This window comes from Electrophorus electricus, chromosome 19, assembly GCF_013358815.1.
Source record: "Electrophorus electricus isolate fEleEle1 chromosome 19, fEleEle1.pri, whole genome shotgun sequence".
In the NCBI taxonomy this organism is placed as follows: domain Eukaryota; kingdom Metazoa; phylum Chordata; class Actinopteri; order Gymnotiformes; family Gymnotidae; genus Electrophorus; species Electrophorus electricus.
In genome coordinates, this window is record NC_049553.1 from 12,073,795 (window position 1) to 12,091,863 (window position 18,069).

The window sequence follows — 18,069 nt, forward strand, 5'->3', positions numbered from 1 at the left end:
AAATGGCATCACATCTCTGAAGTTGCCCTCAGTCTATTTACGATCTGAACAACTGTAATCATGTGAACACGGCAAGTGTTAAATAAGGACCTTAAGACTTGGTAAAGAGAACACGTTTGCTTCCAAGAAAAGAGAAGGTTGTCTGGGAATGAACCTCTGAAAATACACAGAAAACTCTCCAACTGCTACAGATACAGGAGTCTGAGAAGATAATATGCAAATATGGGAAGAAGATGCCAAGATAGTAGATAAGATAATAAGTGCTTCTGATTATTTTCCTAAATGATTGTTTCGGGGACAGTGCTAGCTCAGTGGTTAGTAATCAGAAGGTTGCAAGTTCAACCCACACCACCACCAGTTTGCCCCTGTTGGGCCCCTGAGCAAGACCCTTGACCCTCAATTACTCAAGTTATATTCAGTCATAATTGTAGGTTGCTTTGGATAAAAGCGTCAGCTAAATGCTGAGAAGTTTTTTTTTTTTTTTTTTTTAATTCTTTTTTTTAAGTAATTTATAATCTACAGTTACAGACTGTAAAATACGCGTAGAATCTGGAACGCCCAGAAAACCTCAGATGGGATCTGTATTTTCCTATTTTGTGAATCATTTTGTTCGAGTTCTAAGTAGCACCATGTTTTATTTTTCTACCAGAACCTGAAAGTCCTCTGGTTGTATTTATATTTTTCTGTGTGTTTAGTGAAGTGTGTTCACTGGATTTTCTAGACTCCTAGACAGCACTGTCTTCTGTTTCAGCAGAAGAACCTGGAGGTGCTGGGAATAGATGCTACACTGTTGTCTGCTTCCGAACCTTTACATCCAGTGAAGACAAACTTGTAGCAATGCTCATTGCTACTACTCAGCATATGGCCAAAATACGCAGACTAGTAAAATGCACGAAAATGTTGGAATTTAGGAACATCGACCAAACAAACAGACTGCAGCGGAACTGAATGGATGCTCATAGCTGTGTTTTCCAGGTGAAGGCTGTTTCAAATGTTTGACTGTTTTAAGCAGCACACATACGTGCTGCTCAGCAAAAGTCATGGTGAGATCGGATGAGATCAGCAATCAGCTGCACTGTTACGTGATCAGCCTCACAAACGGTGGCTCTAGTAAAAGGTATGAAATTTTAACACTCTTCTCAATTTCTAGGTCTGTGTATAAAACTCAAACTGCAGTCGTCAGCATCACAGCCAGTGTGGTCACGTGGGTGAGGTCTACCCCCTACCTGGGGAGCAGGGCGGCACCCCGGCCCTGTGCTTTGAGCTGGGCTGAGCGGTAACCAGTGTGATGTGGGGCAGTGACCTTGCTGTGACCTCCAGCCTGTGCTGCAGTACTGGATGGTTGCGAGGGCTGGTCATCTCTCCTGGTGTACCATCGCACAGACCCTGCCTGTGTGCTAATGGAATTGGAGCCCCCATCATGGGCTGCTGCCCAGTGCCTACCACACCTCTGCTACCAGCACAGGTGTTCTGGCTAGAAATAGCCATCAGTTTGCTTTTGTTGTGTTTGCGTGTGTGCGTGCGCGTATGTGTGTGTGTGTGTGTGTGTGTGTGTGTGTGTGTGTGTGTGTGTGTGTGTGCGCGTATATTGTTCCCATCCTCTCTGATTTTATGCTACTCACCTGTTTTTACCATGATGTGGGCTGTTTAGACTCCTGTACCACAGGTTTGCAATAGCAGAGCCATGGGGGGGTTAATGTCATATATATAATCATCATTTAGGAATTTGTATGAAGTTGTGTGTGTGTGTGTGTGTGTGTGTGTGTGTGTGTGTGTGTGTGTGTGTGTGTCTTTGGGAGTTTCTCTGGATTACACCACCTGGTGCTATCAGATCAATGATGCTGGCTCTCATAGAGGTCTCATAGAGGTCCCATGCAAAAAAGAGACACTATACCATGTCCTGGGTGTGATCTGCACCCGATCAGATTTAGAGAAGAATTATGTTGATGAGGTAATTTAATTACTCCAAAAAATGTCCTTCATAAAATAAACAAATGTGTTGTTTTAAAATTGAACTAAAATAATTGACCCTCACTATGAGAAGGCAGTGGGCAGTGATTGTAATGCATGGGTTAACAGTGAAGAGATGGCCAGAGACCTGGGCCGTGTGTGTGTGTTCTTTTGCCCACCGTCTTGTTTTGCGTCTGTTTGCTATCGCGTTCGGCTGCACGCAGTTTTATATTGAAGAGATCTGAGACAGTGATGCAGACAACATGTTTTTTTGTTTGTTTTCAGTTTCATAAACAAACATATTTGAACAGGCTTTAAACATTGATTGATATAAAACTTGCAAGTGATTTCAGTCCTATCTAAACCCATAGGAAAAGACAGAGAGAGAGAGAGAGAGAGAGAGAGAGAGAGAGAGAGAGAGAACGAGAGAACGAGAGATTGGACATTTTGCTCATGAATTCCTCCCAGACAGCTTTGTGTTTGGGGAATAACTAACAGGAGGTCTTCTACATCTGTGAGAAAGTGGCTTTTTCAGACATTATAACAACATAACTCATGTTTCTCTGTTCCTCCTGTTTTTATCATGCCAACTTAATTTTCAATGAAGATAGGAAATCGAAAGCATGTGTGTTAACTCTTATCGAGGAGAGAGGCTATTTCAAGTTAAATTCATTTAGAGCACTGTGAATATCCAAGAGCTTGTTTGTGATGAAACAGGAAATGACTGGAGTTTACTCCTGCCAGTCAGGCGATTGAGAACCAATTAAATGTGTGTGTAGATTGGCGGTTGATTATCAAGGTAATTATTGCACTTTCCCTTCTGCCATATGATTTATGATGAGTGTTTGCACATTGATTTTCATGGAAGACTGCATACAAACACAGCTCGTGGTCTCTGTGTGTTAGTGCAGTTTGGAGAAAAAAGCCGCACCTAATGCTTGGGTTTTTTTATTGATGCAGCCAATAAAGTCAACTCCGGACTAAACATCTGGATCCGATGTCATCCAGACCTGCATTTTCCAGCTGGGTTTCTCCTTTTGCTCCTTTTGGTGTGTGCACACATGACATACTGACATGTAAGCAAACTTGACTGCAGGAGGTACAGACACACCCCTGTCGTTCCAAGTTAAAGCACCGTAACAGAGGACACGTTGGTGCCATCACACGCGTCAGAGCTGTTGCCTCAGCGGGCTCAGAGGGACACCAGAGGAGCGGCCACGTCTGGTAAACATTCTCAGAAAGCTCAAAGCGCAGCTTTAACACCACTTTGTACGTCATTATCCAAGACAGGCCGTGGTGACACCCAGAGATTTGGTATGACTCCACCCTTTGGCTTCTGCTAGAATAAAAATGACAAGATGGTGATACCCACGAAGTGTCAGACAATCTCAGCTCAAAGATCTCCAGTACATTCCCATTCCCCGTCGACAACCCTGGAGATGGTAGCTTCTGTATCAGTGACTGTGTCGCATAATGCACTGCACTGGCATGTGAAGCCCCATGCGTGGCCATAGTGTTAAAGAATCTGGAGCTTCACAGAGACGCCTGGATTGGCCACAGCTTCACTGAGGTTCGGTCCGGGCCGCACGCTGGTTTGGTCCGGGCTGAACCAGTGTGCACAACTGCTCGACTGCATGCACGTAAGCCACTCCTCCCGTTTGAGGTCCTTATGTGTTTTCTCTCAAATATTCCTTTATATAGCTGAGGGGGATGGGGTGCTTTATTCAGAAAGACACATTTAGCTCTAGAGAAAAGTGCTGGCAGTGTTTTACTAGTGCAATGGACTATACATAGGTTCTGTTGTTTGGAAATATGTATAGGATGCAAGTTGTGCTGTACCTGTAGCCGCTCTTACACGCTAAAAAGACCTACATTGGATTTCAGCCAAAGAAGTAAGCAAAAGAGGGATGCAGGGTTTAATTTAAAGCTTAAATAAATATTACATCACTTAAGAAAAACAAAAACATACATATCGATGAAAATCAAGCTGCAGGGCTTGTGGGAAGACAGAGAGACAGCGAGTGAGACAGCGAAAGAGAGAGAGACATTCTGTTCCTTTCTAAATTAATCTGGTTCACTCTAACCGGGCGCAACAGGGCCAGGACCGCAGACACCAGGGGAGGCACTGCGCAGCCGTGCCCATCGTGGGGTGGTGTGAGCAGGCAGCGGATCGGTCGGGCTACAGCAGGGGCCTCCAGGCGTCCCTAGGCCATGTGGCAGAAAGCACGGGGCGTTAGTCAAGACGCACAACAGGACACGTGCACCCAGGGGTTATGGAAGGCAGATTCAATAACAACATTGATGTTGGAAAGGAATACTGTTGTAAATGTTTTTGTATTGAGTTGTGATATATCATATAAGCTTTATTCTAATCAAGTGAAAATGTATTGCATGAAATAATATATGCTAGTATGTAATATGTCCATATTGGTTTTGTAACCGAACTTTTGTAATTTTTTAAAGGTGGCTTCAAGTAACACAAAGAATAACTTAATTTGGGATGTAGACTATGTTGATTTTGCCATCCTCTCGACTGACCTTTGAACCCAGAGACATGGCCCATAAGGCTCACCGGCCTATTGCACCTGTCTCAAGCCTCCAGGAATGGGCGTTCCTCACCATTCAGATAGCCATTCAAAACCTTGCCTTACCTGCCCAATCTGGGAAATTCACAACTCTGAACAATTTCCCCGAATAAATACTCTTTGCAAAACATTCACTGGTGATGTCAGTAGCATTCAGATATAGAGCCGAAAAAAACGTAAGAATATCAATCAGTTTTAAGATTAACAGGTTTTCCAACACGCGCTCATGCATGGGCACACAAGGAATACGTCACTTTCTAGACTTAAGAATTTTGTAGTTTGCCTGTTGGTTTAGTAGACTTAGAAAAACTAGACTTTGAACCACTAGAGATGCTTTTAGATGATAAACTCGGGTGGGTAAAGAGTGAAATCAACACGCATTTAATATTCCTGCAGGATAATCACATATTACATTTGCAGGCACAAATAAAATGTCATCTCCACATGCACTTGTTAGATATGAATGCAAGCTGCAGGTCTGCATTACTCGTGCTCGCGCGTACGTGATGGAGAGACATGGCATTGCGTTGTAATGAAAATCCCACGTTTAACCGCAGGCGCCAAAACAGGCAGCCGCGGTGACAGCCGCACGGGAGCACCGGCGTGGCATCACCTCTCCGAACGCTGTACTGCGCTATTGCGCGGCGCAGCCAATGATAAGCTCAGCCTCGGAGCTCAGTTAATCGGAGCTCCGTGAAGGACGCGAGCTCTCGCCGTTAGCAGCTACGGTTCTGTAGTGCAGCGCGCGCACCTCTTCTAACGGCGCCACTGAAGTTCACGATTATGGATTTTATTATTATTGTATTTTTTTTTTATTTTTTACGTGGTCGCATCTAATCTAAAGCCCTAAAGGAATCTCAGGTACGGAACTGGATCCTGATCTGACGTAGTCGGTCGGGGGTCTGAGGCAGCGCAAGCGTCGGGATTGGCGGACAGCAGCGGCGTTGGGAGGAGGAGGAGGAGGAGAGCAGCCGTACTTTTAAAACCTCTTCTGTGTGCGCCGTGGACGCGGAGACAGATCCGTTTCTCCATGTTGGAATCGGCGAGCTATCCTATGGCGAGTCACGCACCCGCACTCTGGCACGGGAGCTGGTTTAACCCAGGATACATAACCACCACGCCCGTGCTGAAGGAGGCGGCGAAGCCGAAGAAGGGGCTCTATCTGGTCCGGATGATGGCCCTGAACGGCAGAAAGGAGAACGTCAGCTCCCAGCAGCAGCACAACAACATGCCCTTCATGATCCACTGTCACATCGGGAAGGAGATAAAGCACATTTGCAGCAACTGCAGCCGCGGTACTGAGTCGCAAGACGGTGAGTCTGGCTCGCGACGCAGCAAAGCCCCGGGTATGCTGCAGCTCGCGAGTGACCGCGCGCAGGTCGGCTCCGGTATTGATCAGTGATGTGAAAATCCACAGCGACGGTTCTCCTGTGCTACACAATACTGCGTGTCTTATGAAGCTGTATATGCTACCGAGGAAATAATGTTATTGTTTTCGAAAATCAGACGTCCGTTTTTATTCTCATAATCGGCCAATTATAACCGTAACGCCGTAATTATATCTTCGGCCGGATATGAGCAATGTAGGTTAAAGGGGGGGGTTGAGATTCGTTTTGAGTCGGTGGCCTTTGTGGAGGAAAGGAAAGAACAATGTTTACGTCATGCTTCAGAAGCCTGATTGAAGTCTGTTCATCATTTGCTTGTCAAAATGATGGAGGTGTTTACTTGGGTTCTGACGCCGCCTGCTAAAGGTCTAACGCGTGTATGCTTGCGTCGCGGCGTCAGAAGTCCTTTCCCCTCAGAACTGAGACCTGCGCGTCGCTGTGATCGCACTGTTAATGAAATATATGGTGGGATTGTAATCAGCATTGACGCATGTATGCCGGAAATCGCGCGGAATGAGATCAAAATATCGAGCACGTTTGATCTGGCGTTGGATAAGGCTTTTTCAGATGTTTCTCTGAAGTTATTTTGGACTTCTGTCAGATGCTTTATTGAACGGTTCTGAAGACGAACGTGCTTTGAGTAAACGGATTAAATAAATGAATAAATATTTCTGAATTCGCCTAGTTTCTCTGCATCTCTCAGTCGGCGCTTCATTTGCTCTGAAACCCTCGTGATTGTTCCACTGTAGAGTTTCCAGCGCGTGCATTCCAAAGCCAGGACGGCGCGTGTTTCACCAGTTTAGCCCCCCACTTAAACTCCATTTGAACTACAAATGAGTACAGACGGGGTAGCGTTTTTCCAGCGTTCCTATTACTTTAACATTCAGTGCTTATACTATAAGCGTTAGGAAGACATTATTCTCTTTGTATTATCTTCCAGGAAGCTCACCACTGCCGTCAAATGTCTCTGTTCCTGCAGGAAGTGTTGGCACTTGGAGTTCCATGATGTTTAAACCACGCTCTAATGGCGAAAGCCTCGTGCTTGTCATGTTATGCTGACATTCAGGCTTGAGATTAGACAGCACTGTGAATCTTGCACACTAAGAAAACATATTCATTAAAATAACTTGAAAAATGCAAGACAAAGTTGGGCCCTAGTAGCTGGGTGTTCTCTTTCGATGAAACATGGTGGTTTTTGTTTTATTTAGCTTATTTTTGGTCAGAGCACCTTGCCAAGGCCAGTAACAGTGATGGTGGCATTGGAGGATCTTTGATAAGGTTACCGTCGACTTCAGCGTTACTGAGGACACCGTTAACCATTCCAGGAACATTCTACATGAGTGTTATTGTTGACCGTTCCATAGATGTTTAGCTCCTGTTGGAGTGATGGGGGGGTCTTTACCTCAGCGCTTGATGTCGTTCTTCTCTTCTTCTCTTCAGCAGAGGAGGTTGAACGGCTGGCTGCCATGCGGTCCGAGTCTCTCGTGCCTGGGGCCCGCACGCCGCCCATTCGTCGCCGCAGCCGGTTTGCCACCCTCGGCCGCCTCTTCAAGCCCTGGAAGTGGAGGAAGAAGAAGAGTGAGAAGCTGAAGCAAACCTCGACAGGTAGGACACTCTGTGGCGTTTTCACGCCCTGCCTGCTCCACTCAGGCTCGGCGGCACGGGGCCAATGAATCGGTAGACTTATGGGAAACGAGGAATTATAGTTTTTCTGAATTGCTAAAACGCGTTTCCTGAGATTTCCTCTCATCCTTTTCTCAAAACGGCAACCGCAAACCCCAAAGTTCAAGATGCACTCTCATAGCCTTTGCTTTGACTTTCAAAATCTTTATTCAAAACAAAACACTGTTGTCAGATACCACACAAACACCACACAGCAGCCATTACACACTACATAAATAAACAAGACACTGCAATTCTGGGCAGAGCAGGAGAAAAAAATCTTTATTTACTGTAGACCGCTTACATTGTCCTGCACATATCCAAACATACACATAAAGAAGAAAAAAACAGGGCGAAAAAGCACTATATGATGAGCAGAATCGTAAGCGACGTGTTATTCAGCCTCAGCAGCATGCCTGTGGGCGGGGTCAGGCCACACGACATCGCTCACATCACAGACGACCCTCTCCCTCGCTAAACAGGGAACGCTTTCGTTAGTATGCCGAATACTTGCCTTGACTTGGTTCCACTCCTGCGTTGTCGCATGCTGCTACACCTTCTGCCAAACATGCTGAGAGAGATTCTTTAGTGGGAATAAGGAAGGGAGCGTGTGATGGGAAGCACACGTTTATAACGCGTGGTTGGTGGTAAACCATTTAAGAAAGTCGCTGTCCTCGTCGAAAGTTCACGTTGTCCCGAATTACGACGTTTACAGGATGCTCTGTGCGCTCATGACCGAGCAAAATGTCCCGTACTGTCCAGGAATGTCATGAGATGGTCCGTGTTGTAGGGCCCTAAAGTCACATGACGGTAGTTGCTGATGACAGCACATATGGTCATGTTGCCACCGCCCTGCCCAGGCATGTTGGCACAGTGACCAGTGATGAGGCAACCTCTCCTTGGATGAAGCTGGGTTCACTCTCACGATGAGAAGTTGCATTCATGATTCAAACATTCTTTATACACAGGGAAAATAAACTAACATTAGTGTTGTCAATGACACGGCATACCAGGCTTCATGTCTCTGTATACATGCGCTGCTTTACAACACAACACGGTATAAATGTACATAAAACAGTGGTGCTGTAGATTCACTGTAAATGTACAGGTACTTGTACATATTGATATCACTGTTCTGTCACACCTTCTGAATTTCTCTCAAATGGCACTCTGCAGGCTTGTTTCCTACTCATCAGATGGCACTGCATTCCACAGTCAGTCGTGCAAAGACCCACACTGTTGAGTCCTTCAAAATTCATGTCGTCTTCAACTTATTTTGAAGGACCGAATCAACATTGAGTCTCTCCTGTTGTGAGAACATGTCCTTTCCCTGTCGTGTGCCAGTCTTTCCATTCTGCAAAAAGATCACTTTGCTAGAGGTGTACATACTGTATTACTGTATCGACATGTTTCCTCTAATACTGTGCAATACAGACACAGTATGGCACTGCAAACCTGGAAACTTTAGATTTTTTTTTTTTCTTTCTCTGTCCACCTTCTAGGGTTTTGCTGCACTGACGTACTGAAACCTCCCACTGAATACTGTACTGTAACCTTCTGGGACATAAAATACAGTAATTGTACCCGTTTTCTTCTCTGAATGTCCTGGGTCTGGAGGCCACTGAGATCCTGCTCAAATTAGTCCGAACACATAGTCCTGCTTCCCTCACACTCACGCCATGAACCAGAACACGGGCCTTGATTGGTGCTCTGATGTCCGCTGAGATTATGGCTCTTTGCTCTTGGTCTTCCTCATTATCCTCTTCCTCTTTATCCATCACCTCTGACTCACCCTCCTCTTCCTCTTCTGCCCGCCGTCGCAGAAATGACACACACCATTTGTGACACTGGGTTCAACACATCACTGCCTAGACGTGTGTGTGCTCAATTTTGAGTGTTGGTGGTGGTGTGTTGTGTTTTAACTTTTGGTGCCTGTGTGAGGCGTTCATTACTAAATGTGTTTTGTAAATGAGGGTTTGTTTAGTTTTGCAAAATGGTTGATTTAGATTTGCAAATTGTGTCTAACCACATGAACAGTGTATAAAATTGACAGCTGTGTGATAGTTTTCTTCTTAATATTTTTTTCACAGTTGACAAATTTGTTTAGAAAATGGGGTTTCGTGTTTTAGCAATTCTGAAAAACTACAATTCACTAGAATACCATGTGCATTTGAAGTAAACGTATTTAATGTCTATTATCTGGGTCTGTATTGGACAACTTTGACGTACACTTGTCTTAATGTTAGATATGTAGAGTCCTTTCTTTTCTGTTGTAACTAAGAGGCAGTGATACAGAAGAGATGTGAATGTGGAAGTTTGAAGGTGTGCTGCTGTTCTGCTGGTTTACAAAGTGATTGGGTACTGACGCCTAGAACCAAACCAGAACACAGAGGCTCGAGTGAGTTTGAGATTTTAGTTTAGTTTTTTTTTTTTTTTTTTTTTTTTGGGTGGGGTGTTAAGACTTTACGTTTCAAAATGAGGGCTCACCATTCTCCCAGATATGGACCATTGATCGCCCTGGTGACCTTGAACGACATTGGCGCTGTTCAGAAACGCCCAGCTCGGCGTACCCGAGAACTAGGAGAGATATGTTTAGCTGTGCACATGCAGATAGCTCTGCGTGGAGCCTGAGCTCCTAACCCCAGTCCCATGCTGCTGTCCAGGCCGGAGACAGCAGGAATGTGGGTTAAGCTGTCAGCTCTGCTGTGGGACGACTGAGGCGCTGGAGCATCAACTTGAGACACTGCGCGCTATATTTGCTCTCCTTTGATGTATGGGGTTGGGCCGGGCTTAGGCGGCTGACCCGTGGGACGCTCTGCGCTTGTTTACGTGCTGCCTGATCGTTTGTGACGTGGCAGGGTTTGCAGAGCCGGCTGCATGCTCCTTTCAACCAGCCAGGTGCGATTTGTGAGCTGAGCTCAGACCCCTGAGTGAGATGAGCAGCGTGCCAAGCAGGGAGCCAAGTGTGAGCCATGTGCGAGACATGCGTGAGCATTTCTCTACATGAGCAAGTCTCCATATAGCTCCTCATGGCCCAGAGAGGTTTAACTCGCTCTACGTTATGGCTTTTATTTCTGTTCACATTTTCAGTTAGAAAGCAACTTGCATCTCCTGCCAGAATGATTTTCCACTAGAGCCTGTTTTGTTTTGTTTTTTTCTTGTGTGATCAAAAGGAAAAACCAAATACTTGCTTACAAGAGTATCAAACTAATCTATGTCGCCAATATAATCTGTGGTGCATCGACTTCGAGCAAAATTTATTTTTCTTGGGATGGTAGTTCTGATGTAAGCAAGATTTGTAATCTGCAGGAGCCTCACGCTGTGAAACATGACTAGAATCTCTGACTATCTCTGATCACCTCCAGTTCATTAATTTTAATCACACGCGGCTAGAAACAGCAGGTGTAGGGCCGTGACTCTGAGCTGGGTACATGCTACATCTAGGTGCATGGCTCTGGGCCTCTCAGTCTGTGTAGGAGCCGGGGGGGGCGGGGGATCTCATGGAGGCGATGCATTTTTGGCCACAAATGCCTGGATCTCTGACTTAATTCATCCACGGAGTGGAATGATCACACCTTTCATGAGTGGAACTCTGTCCTGCATGTCATGGATCAGAAGACTTAAAAAGAAGTTTTAAGATTATATTGGACTAGCTGGTCAAAACTGTGCATCAAAACTGTGCATGGTCTTGTTTCATAAACACTACTGCGGTTTAGAGCCTAATGCTAATGGTCAGATAAACAGGTTAAACCCTAGTTTGTTCCAGCTTAATGTGTGTTTCTCCCAGACAGAGCTGTTACAAAAAGGGGTGTGCGTGCGCGTGCGCACAGACCTCCACGGGTGGTGTTTAGGTTGTGGTGGACCTGGGCTAATTTCTCCTCAGGGCTTGAAAGGGTGTGGTTTTGTGTGCCGTCCTGTTCCTTCCTGTGTCGTGTGTATGCACTGAGAGGAGACTGAGGCTCTCTGGCTGATTCATGGACACGTGTGATTGACGGCGCGCTCCCTCGGAGTAGCTGTCCGCCAGTCCGTCCAGTCAGTCAGGCGGCTGGCCTGCCTTCAGATACCCACAAACAGAAGTATTGGATAGAAGGAAGGCCAGCAGGACTCGGGTAACAGCAGGGGGGGCCTGTTGGTTTAGAATGCTTCACACGCGTGCGTGCGTGCGTGCATGCGTGTGTGTGTTAGCAAGGCATGCTGGGCCATCTTACCCACATCTCTTTGGCCTGTTGTGTCCCAGCACTTTTGAGAGAGTGGACGGAGTTGAGAGGTCATGCAAAGGCTTCCTGCTTATGTTTACATTTTCAGCATTTGGCAGACATTGCCATGAAATCAAACGTCCTAAAACACTGTGGCTGTGTCTCGGAGACCAGAGAGCACCACAGACTCACTTAAAGCCTAATCTAGAGTGTAATCTGGGTCATAAACACACAGGTAGGATGTAAACTGCAATCCAGTGAACCTTCAATCTAATTTTAAACTACGTTGTGGTGTCCATCCTTTATTGTTTACTTATTTGGATTTGAGTAGCTAAGTGGTTAGGCCAGTATTCCTTTTGTAGCCTGTGATGGTGTCTCATAAATTTTGGTCACAACCACACAGTTTAAACAGATCGATTTTTATAGCAGGATCATTTGAATTGATATCGTCATTGGGTGATTCAAGCCTGAAGGTCAGAAAACGAAACTGACAGGTGTTGAGAGTTTAAATTTAGCCTGATGGTTGAGATTTTGCTTGTGACCTTAATAGTATACACTTCCTGCTTGCTGAAGAGGTAAACAGCACCCCATGAAACGGTACGAACATTGTACGTTGTGTTGGAGGAAAAGCACACTGGCCGAAGGACACTAGTCTTAAACTAAAATGCCTTGGATCATCTGTTCTGCTATTTGTGCTAGACACTGAGTCACTTCTGCATCAGAGAATATGTCTCTTAAACTAACTTCTCTTAGATTTTGTAGTGGAGGGTCTGACCTGATGTCTTTGTGACTCTTCTTTGGGAAATGTGATTCCACAGCAGTGAACTGTCTTGAATCGCTGCTGCTTCTTTACTGCGGATTTAAACAGCGTTGCATATCGCCTGCAAAACCTGGCAACTTTAATGTTCAAGAGTCCTAGTATCGTCTGGTGGGAGCTGAGGCCTGGTGCTGACCCAAGAACACGGCGGCCTGTCCTCTGCAGACTGAGGGAATACACAATATCTCAATGTGCCATACAAGGGCTTAGCTGCTCACATTACGTTGTAAAGCTCCTGGTAGATGCGGTGTTGATTAGTCCCCTCGTTGAACAGTTCCCAGAGAATGAGCGGAAAAGGGATGAATACGCCGGTTGAGAATGTGACTCAGAGCACACTGCACTTGGCAGAGTCTGAATCCCTGGTTGACTGCCAGTGACATTTACTTCTGGGCACACCTCCCTAACAGGCATTTCAATTCTTCATTCTGCCCATAACGGGCGTTCGTGGCTAAAAGAATTCATTCCCAGTCAGAATTTAAATGAATTTGAAGTCCCTGTCATGAACTGAAATTCAGATGAGTTGAACTGCCACCTTTGCACCGCCTGGAGGAACAGCGAGCGACTGCGACTGAGTGGATGGTAGCGCACAGACTCTAAGGTTAGTGAGGGCCTGCCACACCGAGCAGGGTTTCGGTTCACTTCAAATCTGCTTTAGACAGGCCGTTCCACGCTTTTGGCTCGCGAACTGTTGGGTCCAGTGCGGCACTGTGGCCAAAAGGCCTGGATTCTGCAGAGCTTGCTGGACCAGGACATCACCTGCATTTAATGATGAGGGACAGGAAAGACAAGATGTGCTGTGTGCGAAAGAGTTCAGCCAGTGAAACCACACTTTCCCTCTTACTACCAAGAGGTTTGGGTTTTCTCTTTGGGTTTCTTTTTCATTTCTCGCTCTCTTTCACTCACTCTCTCTCTCTCTCACACACACACACACACACACACACACACACACACACACACACAAACCGACCCAGTTTCCTGCATATCTCTCGATACCACTGTAATTGGCTGAAGCCATGTTCCTGTTTACTACTAGCAGGTCACTTGCTTAATGAGCAGCACTGCTATCCTGAGTACTCTGATTGGTTAAGAATGTCTCTCCAAAACTGAACCCCCTTACTCATATTATTGTTAATTCTGCCACATTATGCAAGGGCCTAATCTTCGTGAGCTCTTGTACACAGGTTGCATTAGCTAGTGCCCCTCCTGCATGTCAGGGTTTCTTCTGCCAGCAGCTGCTTGGGGGTGATCTGACGCACAGGTTGCCAACCTCACCACTAGCGCAGCTGTTTGCTACGGGCCCACAGCAACGTGGAAAGGCACTAAAAAAGAAAAAAAAAGAAAAAAGAGGGAGGCTTTGAAGTTGTACCTGGCAGCCCGGTGGCACACGACCCAGAGGAAGACGAACTGAACGCAGGATTGGACCACGAGACTCCACCCCCTCCGCTAAACCCCAGACGGTCGTCTCTGCGCAGCGCGGCACCGAGTCCAAGCGGAGCTGCTTGCTTATTTGTTTTGCCCACCCTGACTTGAGATGAAGCAGCGTTAGTTCCCGTCACGCTCCGCGGTCCACTTCAGCCTGCCGTGGCGAGTCTGCACTGTGCGCCCGCACCTGCTCTCCGTAACGCGCGTCCCATCTGGGGCCCGCGGGGAGGAGACGTAGCAGTGCTGGCCTACTCCTCCCACACGCGCTTAATTGCTTCCTTTGCAGGGACCGATTCTGAAATTACTAATGCAGCAAACTGCGTGGGAGAGGTGACGCGGAGAGGAAAGTTAAAAGTGAGCCCCCTCAACTGTGCCGCGTAAAAATAGCAGAGTTGTGCGTGCGGGAGAAAGTGCTGCGCGAAGCTTTTCTCCGAGACCCTGGCACACTGCAAAACCTGCATGCTTTCATCTGCGCTATTGTGCTGGAAAACCTAATGGTCAGACCCCGTTCTAGCTGTACCGCACGTTGGCTGCGACCGCCCCGGGCAGGCCTTGAAGAGCAGGTGCGCGGTTTTCCATCTGATCCTAACGGCACTGAAATGCCCGTCTGTGTATTTTATGTTTAATCAGTTGTTGCTTGTGTAGTTCAGCTTAATGAAAATAAAGATGGTCAAACTGTGGGCATCGGTGCTAATCGCTGGAGGAGGCTGTTGCCATGCTAAGGGGGTCTGGTTGGCACTGGTGTTGCGCGCAGTGCATTGAGAGACAGCAGTAGCTGTCTGTAGCGCCAGTACGTAAAAATAGTGGCGTATGTAATGTTATTAAACACATAATGATGCATAGGTTTCTTTTCGTAAACTTATTCTTGTGCAAGGTTCTAAGGTTCATGGCGTGTTCTTACACTGCAGAAATGTTTGCGTCTTTGTTCTTCTAAATCTCAGTGTCCTTGTGAAATTGAGAACGCAGGTTTATTTCTCGGAATTCAGACGTTATTTCTCACAACAGGTCGTTGGCGTTGCTCAACTCGAGCTCCCTTTGCTTTGAATCTAACCACAAAGTGTTGTTCCTCTAGAATGGCCAGAGTTGAGCGTAACGTTAGTTGAGGGTCACAGTTGTTTTTGTTTGAAAATTTGTTTTTCAGTAGTGTTCCCTAAGGGGAGTGGAGAAGTTATGGAGAGGGCTAACGTTATTACATTTATCTGCGAGCAGACAGCACGAATTCACTAACGGGAAAAAGTCATTTTAGTCATGTTGTCTATCCAAGTGTCGTGCTAAAATCAACTGTTTTAATAAATCTAAGATGGAAAAATAAATGTTCGGGGCTAAAGCCCCACAGGCCCGCACGTAACGGTGATTCTAACTTTATTTCGCCATTACTGAATTATGGAGATATGCAGCCTTTATTATTTCACTGATTGGATGACACAAATCCCAAGTAGCATAATTCATGTGATTTGAAACGTTAGTATGGTATTGTTTTTATTTTAAAAGACAAACTTTCTAAAATAATGAATACAATTATTAAAATCTTCAATTCTAATTGTTTTGCACAAACATGTCTGCACTCAAATGTGTATGTGTGCTTGAGTATGTGTAGAATCTGTTCTTACGCAAGAACAAATCTCAAATAAGAACACCATGTTTTTGACATCACCTGAGTTTTGTACACTACATGTACATGTACACAACTCCCTTCCTAAAGCCCATTTGGTGAATGAGGCTGATGGATGTTGAGTATAGCTAGTCCAGCTAGCTTGGTAGAACAGCATCCATTCAGAGAAACATGGGGGGGGGGAAAATGCATTTGGTTTCTTTTTAAATTTTTGCCATCTAGATGACCCTTTTATCCAAAGCAAATTACAATCATCACTGAACACAGCTTGAGCGATCGAGGGTCAAGGGTCTTGCTCAGGGCCCAACAGTGACAGCTTGCCAGTGGTGGGGGTTGATCTGGCAACCTTACGATTACAAGGACCTTAACTACTGAGCACATCACGTTTCAAGGTTTATAACACAAAGCATGCTGTAGTCCTATTCAGTTTAAAATGACCACATTATCTACAGCTGTTGCAGATCTGCAGTATGTGAAGCAGCTCTAAGTAGATCAGTGCATTCTTCTGTGCTGTGAATGCCCTGATCACTGAGGTCTCTCCTGGTCACTCCTCACGTGTGTGCTGGAGGCAGGTTGATGACTCTGTAGGCAGTTTAGTGACTCTAGGCATTCACATGGTCTAACATATATGTAAGCAATTTTGGCCAAACTGATGTGGGCTGGACTTTAGCAATGTGGGCTATGACAATATTCTATTAACTTGTATGCCAAATAGATTTTAATACAACATACAGTACAGTGTCATTTCATTGTGTTGCACTCTAATTGCTATGTGATTTTTGTTTGATTGTGTTTGTGTTATGTAACGGTAGCTCTGGAGCGGGAGGTGTGTCTGCGGCAGGCCCGGGAAGACCTGCTCAAGCGCAGCGCGCTGCAGGAGGCTTTTGAGAAAGGTGAGTGTGTGGCAACGGTGCCCGAGCCTGCACGGGAACAGACGGTGTTAGCATCCCTGCCATCAGTGCCGTGGCACTGCGACTGAAAGAAGCACGTCTTCGCTGGGGCACTCAGTGTGTGCACGCTCTGATCACATCACACAAGAACTTTACATGTAGGGAACAAAAAAAAAAACAAGCTTGTATGTAGGACCTCTGATCAGTGATGGAGGTGTTCTACTGCTTAGCCATACGGCTTTTTCATACTGAATAACGTTAGCGTAGACACAACAGTGTGAGAGGCCTCTTCAAAGTAGTGGATCCTTTTAAAGATTCTAGGACACTTGGGTTTTATTTTTGGGCCAGAGGTCATAGAGATGCCCTCAGAATCACGATCATTTTCCTCTATACAAGCCTTTACTGCATAACCATTGTTTGTAGGATAAAAGGCACCCAAAATAGTCTGGGACATCATCCAGAGTGAGACTTTGGCTTTGGTCTCTCTAAAGAACAACTTTCAGTTCAAACCTTTCCAAAAATATGTTCACTGGCCCCAGTGTGGTGCATGATGCAATCCTGGAGATGTAAATACTGAAGGAAATAAGTGGTTTAAAGCGCATTCACACAATCTCACATATGTAAGTAGTTTTGGCCAAAACTGATGTGGGCTAATCTTTAGTAATATGCCAAATTTAGCAATGTGGGCAACTCAAAAGTGCCAAACTTTCTATTGAGGAATGACGGGGCCAGCTAGTATTATGCAGTTAGAGCCATGTTAACCTGTGCTACTTTTGAAATTGACGTTAGCAGTGCTAGCCTTTTAGGTTGAAATAAAGGGGGCTGTCTTCCAAGCCTGTGCACCAATTCATAGTTCTGTATGTAAGGCTGATCTAAAACCTGGGATGCTGTTTGCTCATTTCCTGGAATGACATTTCATTTGGTATTTAAAAAAAAAATCTGTTGTCTCATTGGCTGCTTCTGTTTTAACCAGCTTATACATGTGAAAGTTCTTTGTGTGTGTGCACGCGTGCATATACAGTGAAAAATATAGCAGGGACTTATTTAAGTGGAGATCTCGTACTTGATTAGCGCACGTGTGTGTGTATGTGTGTGTGCACGTGTGTGTGTGTGTGTGCGCGCGTGTTTCAAGCTTGTGTTCTCCGTGAGTCAGTCATGTCCAAGCCATCATATAAAACTGGCAAAAGTCTAGATATTTTTAGAAATGGCTGAATGCACAGTCCCATAATAGCTTAGATGATAGAACACACACGCAGGCAAAAAACGTTTTTAAACAAAAGACATGGTGACTGCATTATGTGCAGAAAATGCAGGTGAAAGATGTGGAAACGCATTTAAACATCAGAAAAAGGATTCTAACGTTCACATCCCTTTTTCTGCAGGGGAGGAGCGGGGGATGCGTGAGGGGTTTCTTGTTGGGTTGCTTTCTCGGTGGTGTTATATGTTCCTTGTAGAATGGCAGTGCCATTAGAGAGGAAAACCCAGAAACACCCTTCCCCTTCACTGCAGAGAAGCGCAGGGGCATAATGGCACATTATTACTCACCCACA

At 45.6% G+C, this 18,069-nt stretch overlaps 1 protein-coding gene across 4 annotated transcripts in view; it reads left to right on the plus strand.

Annotated features, from left to right (window-relative positions):
• LOC113582973 (phosphatase and actin regulator 1-like) overlaps nucleotides 1-18,069 on the plus strand; it is a 51,275-nt gene that overhangs the window by 10,642 nt on the left and 22,564 nt on the right. The window contains exons 1-3 of one of the 4 annotated variants that reach the window (XM_035519991.1): nucleotides 5,085-5,848; nucleotides 7,361-7,525; nucleotides 16,442-16,522. In XM_035519991.1, the coding sequence (XP_035375884.1) occupies nucleotides 5,566-5,848; nucleotides 7,361-7,525; nucleotides 16,442-16,522 (529 nt within the window). In that variant the 5' untranslated portion in view covers nucleotides 5,085-5,565. Of the gene's footprint in view, nucleotides 1-5,084; nucleotides 5,849-7,360; nucleotides 7,526-16,441; nucleotides 16,523-18,069 lie in introns of those variants that run through there. The other 3 variants (XM_035519988.1, XM_035519989.1, XM_035519990.1) reach the window with 3 other exon arrangements.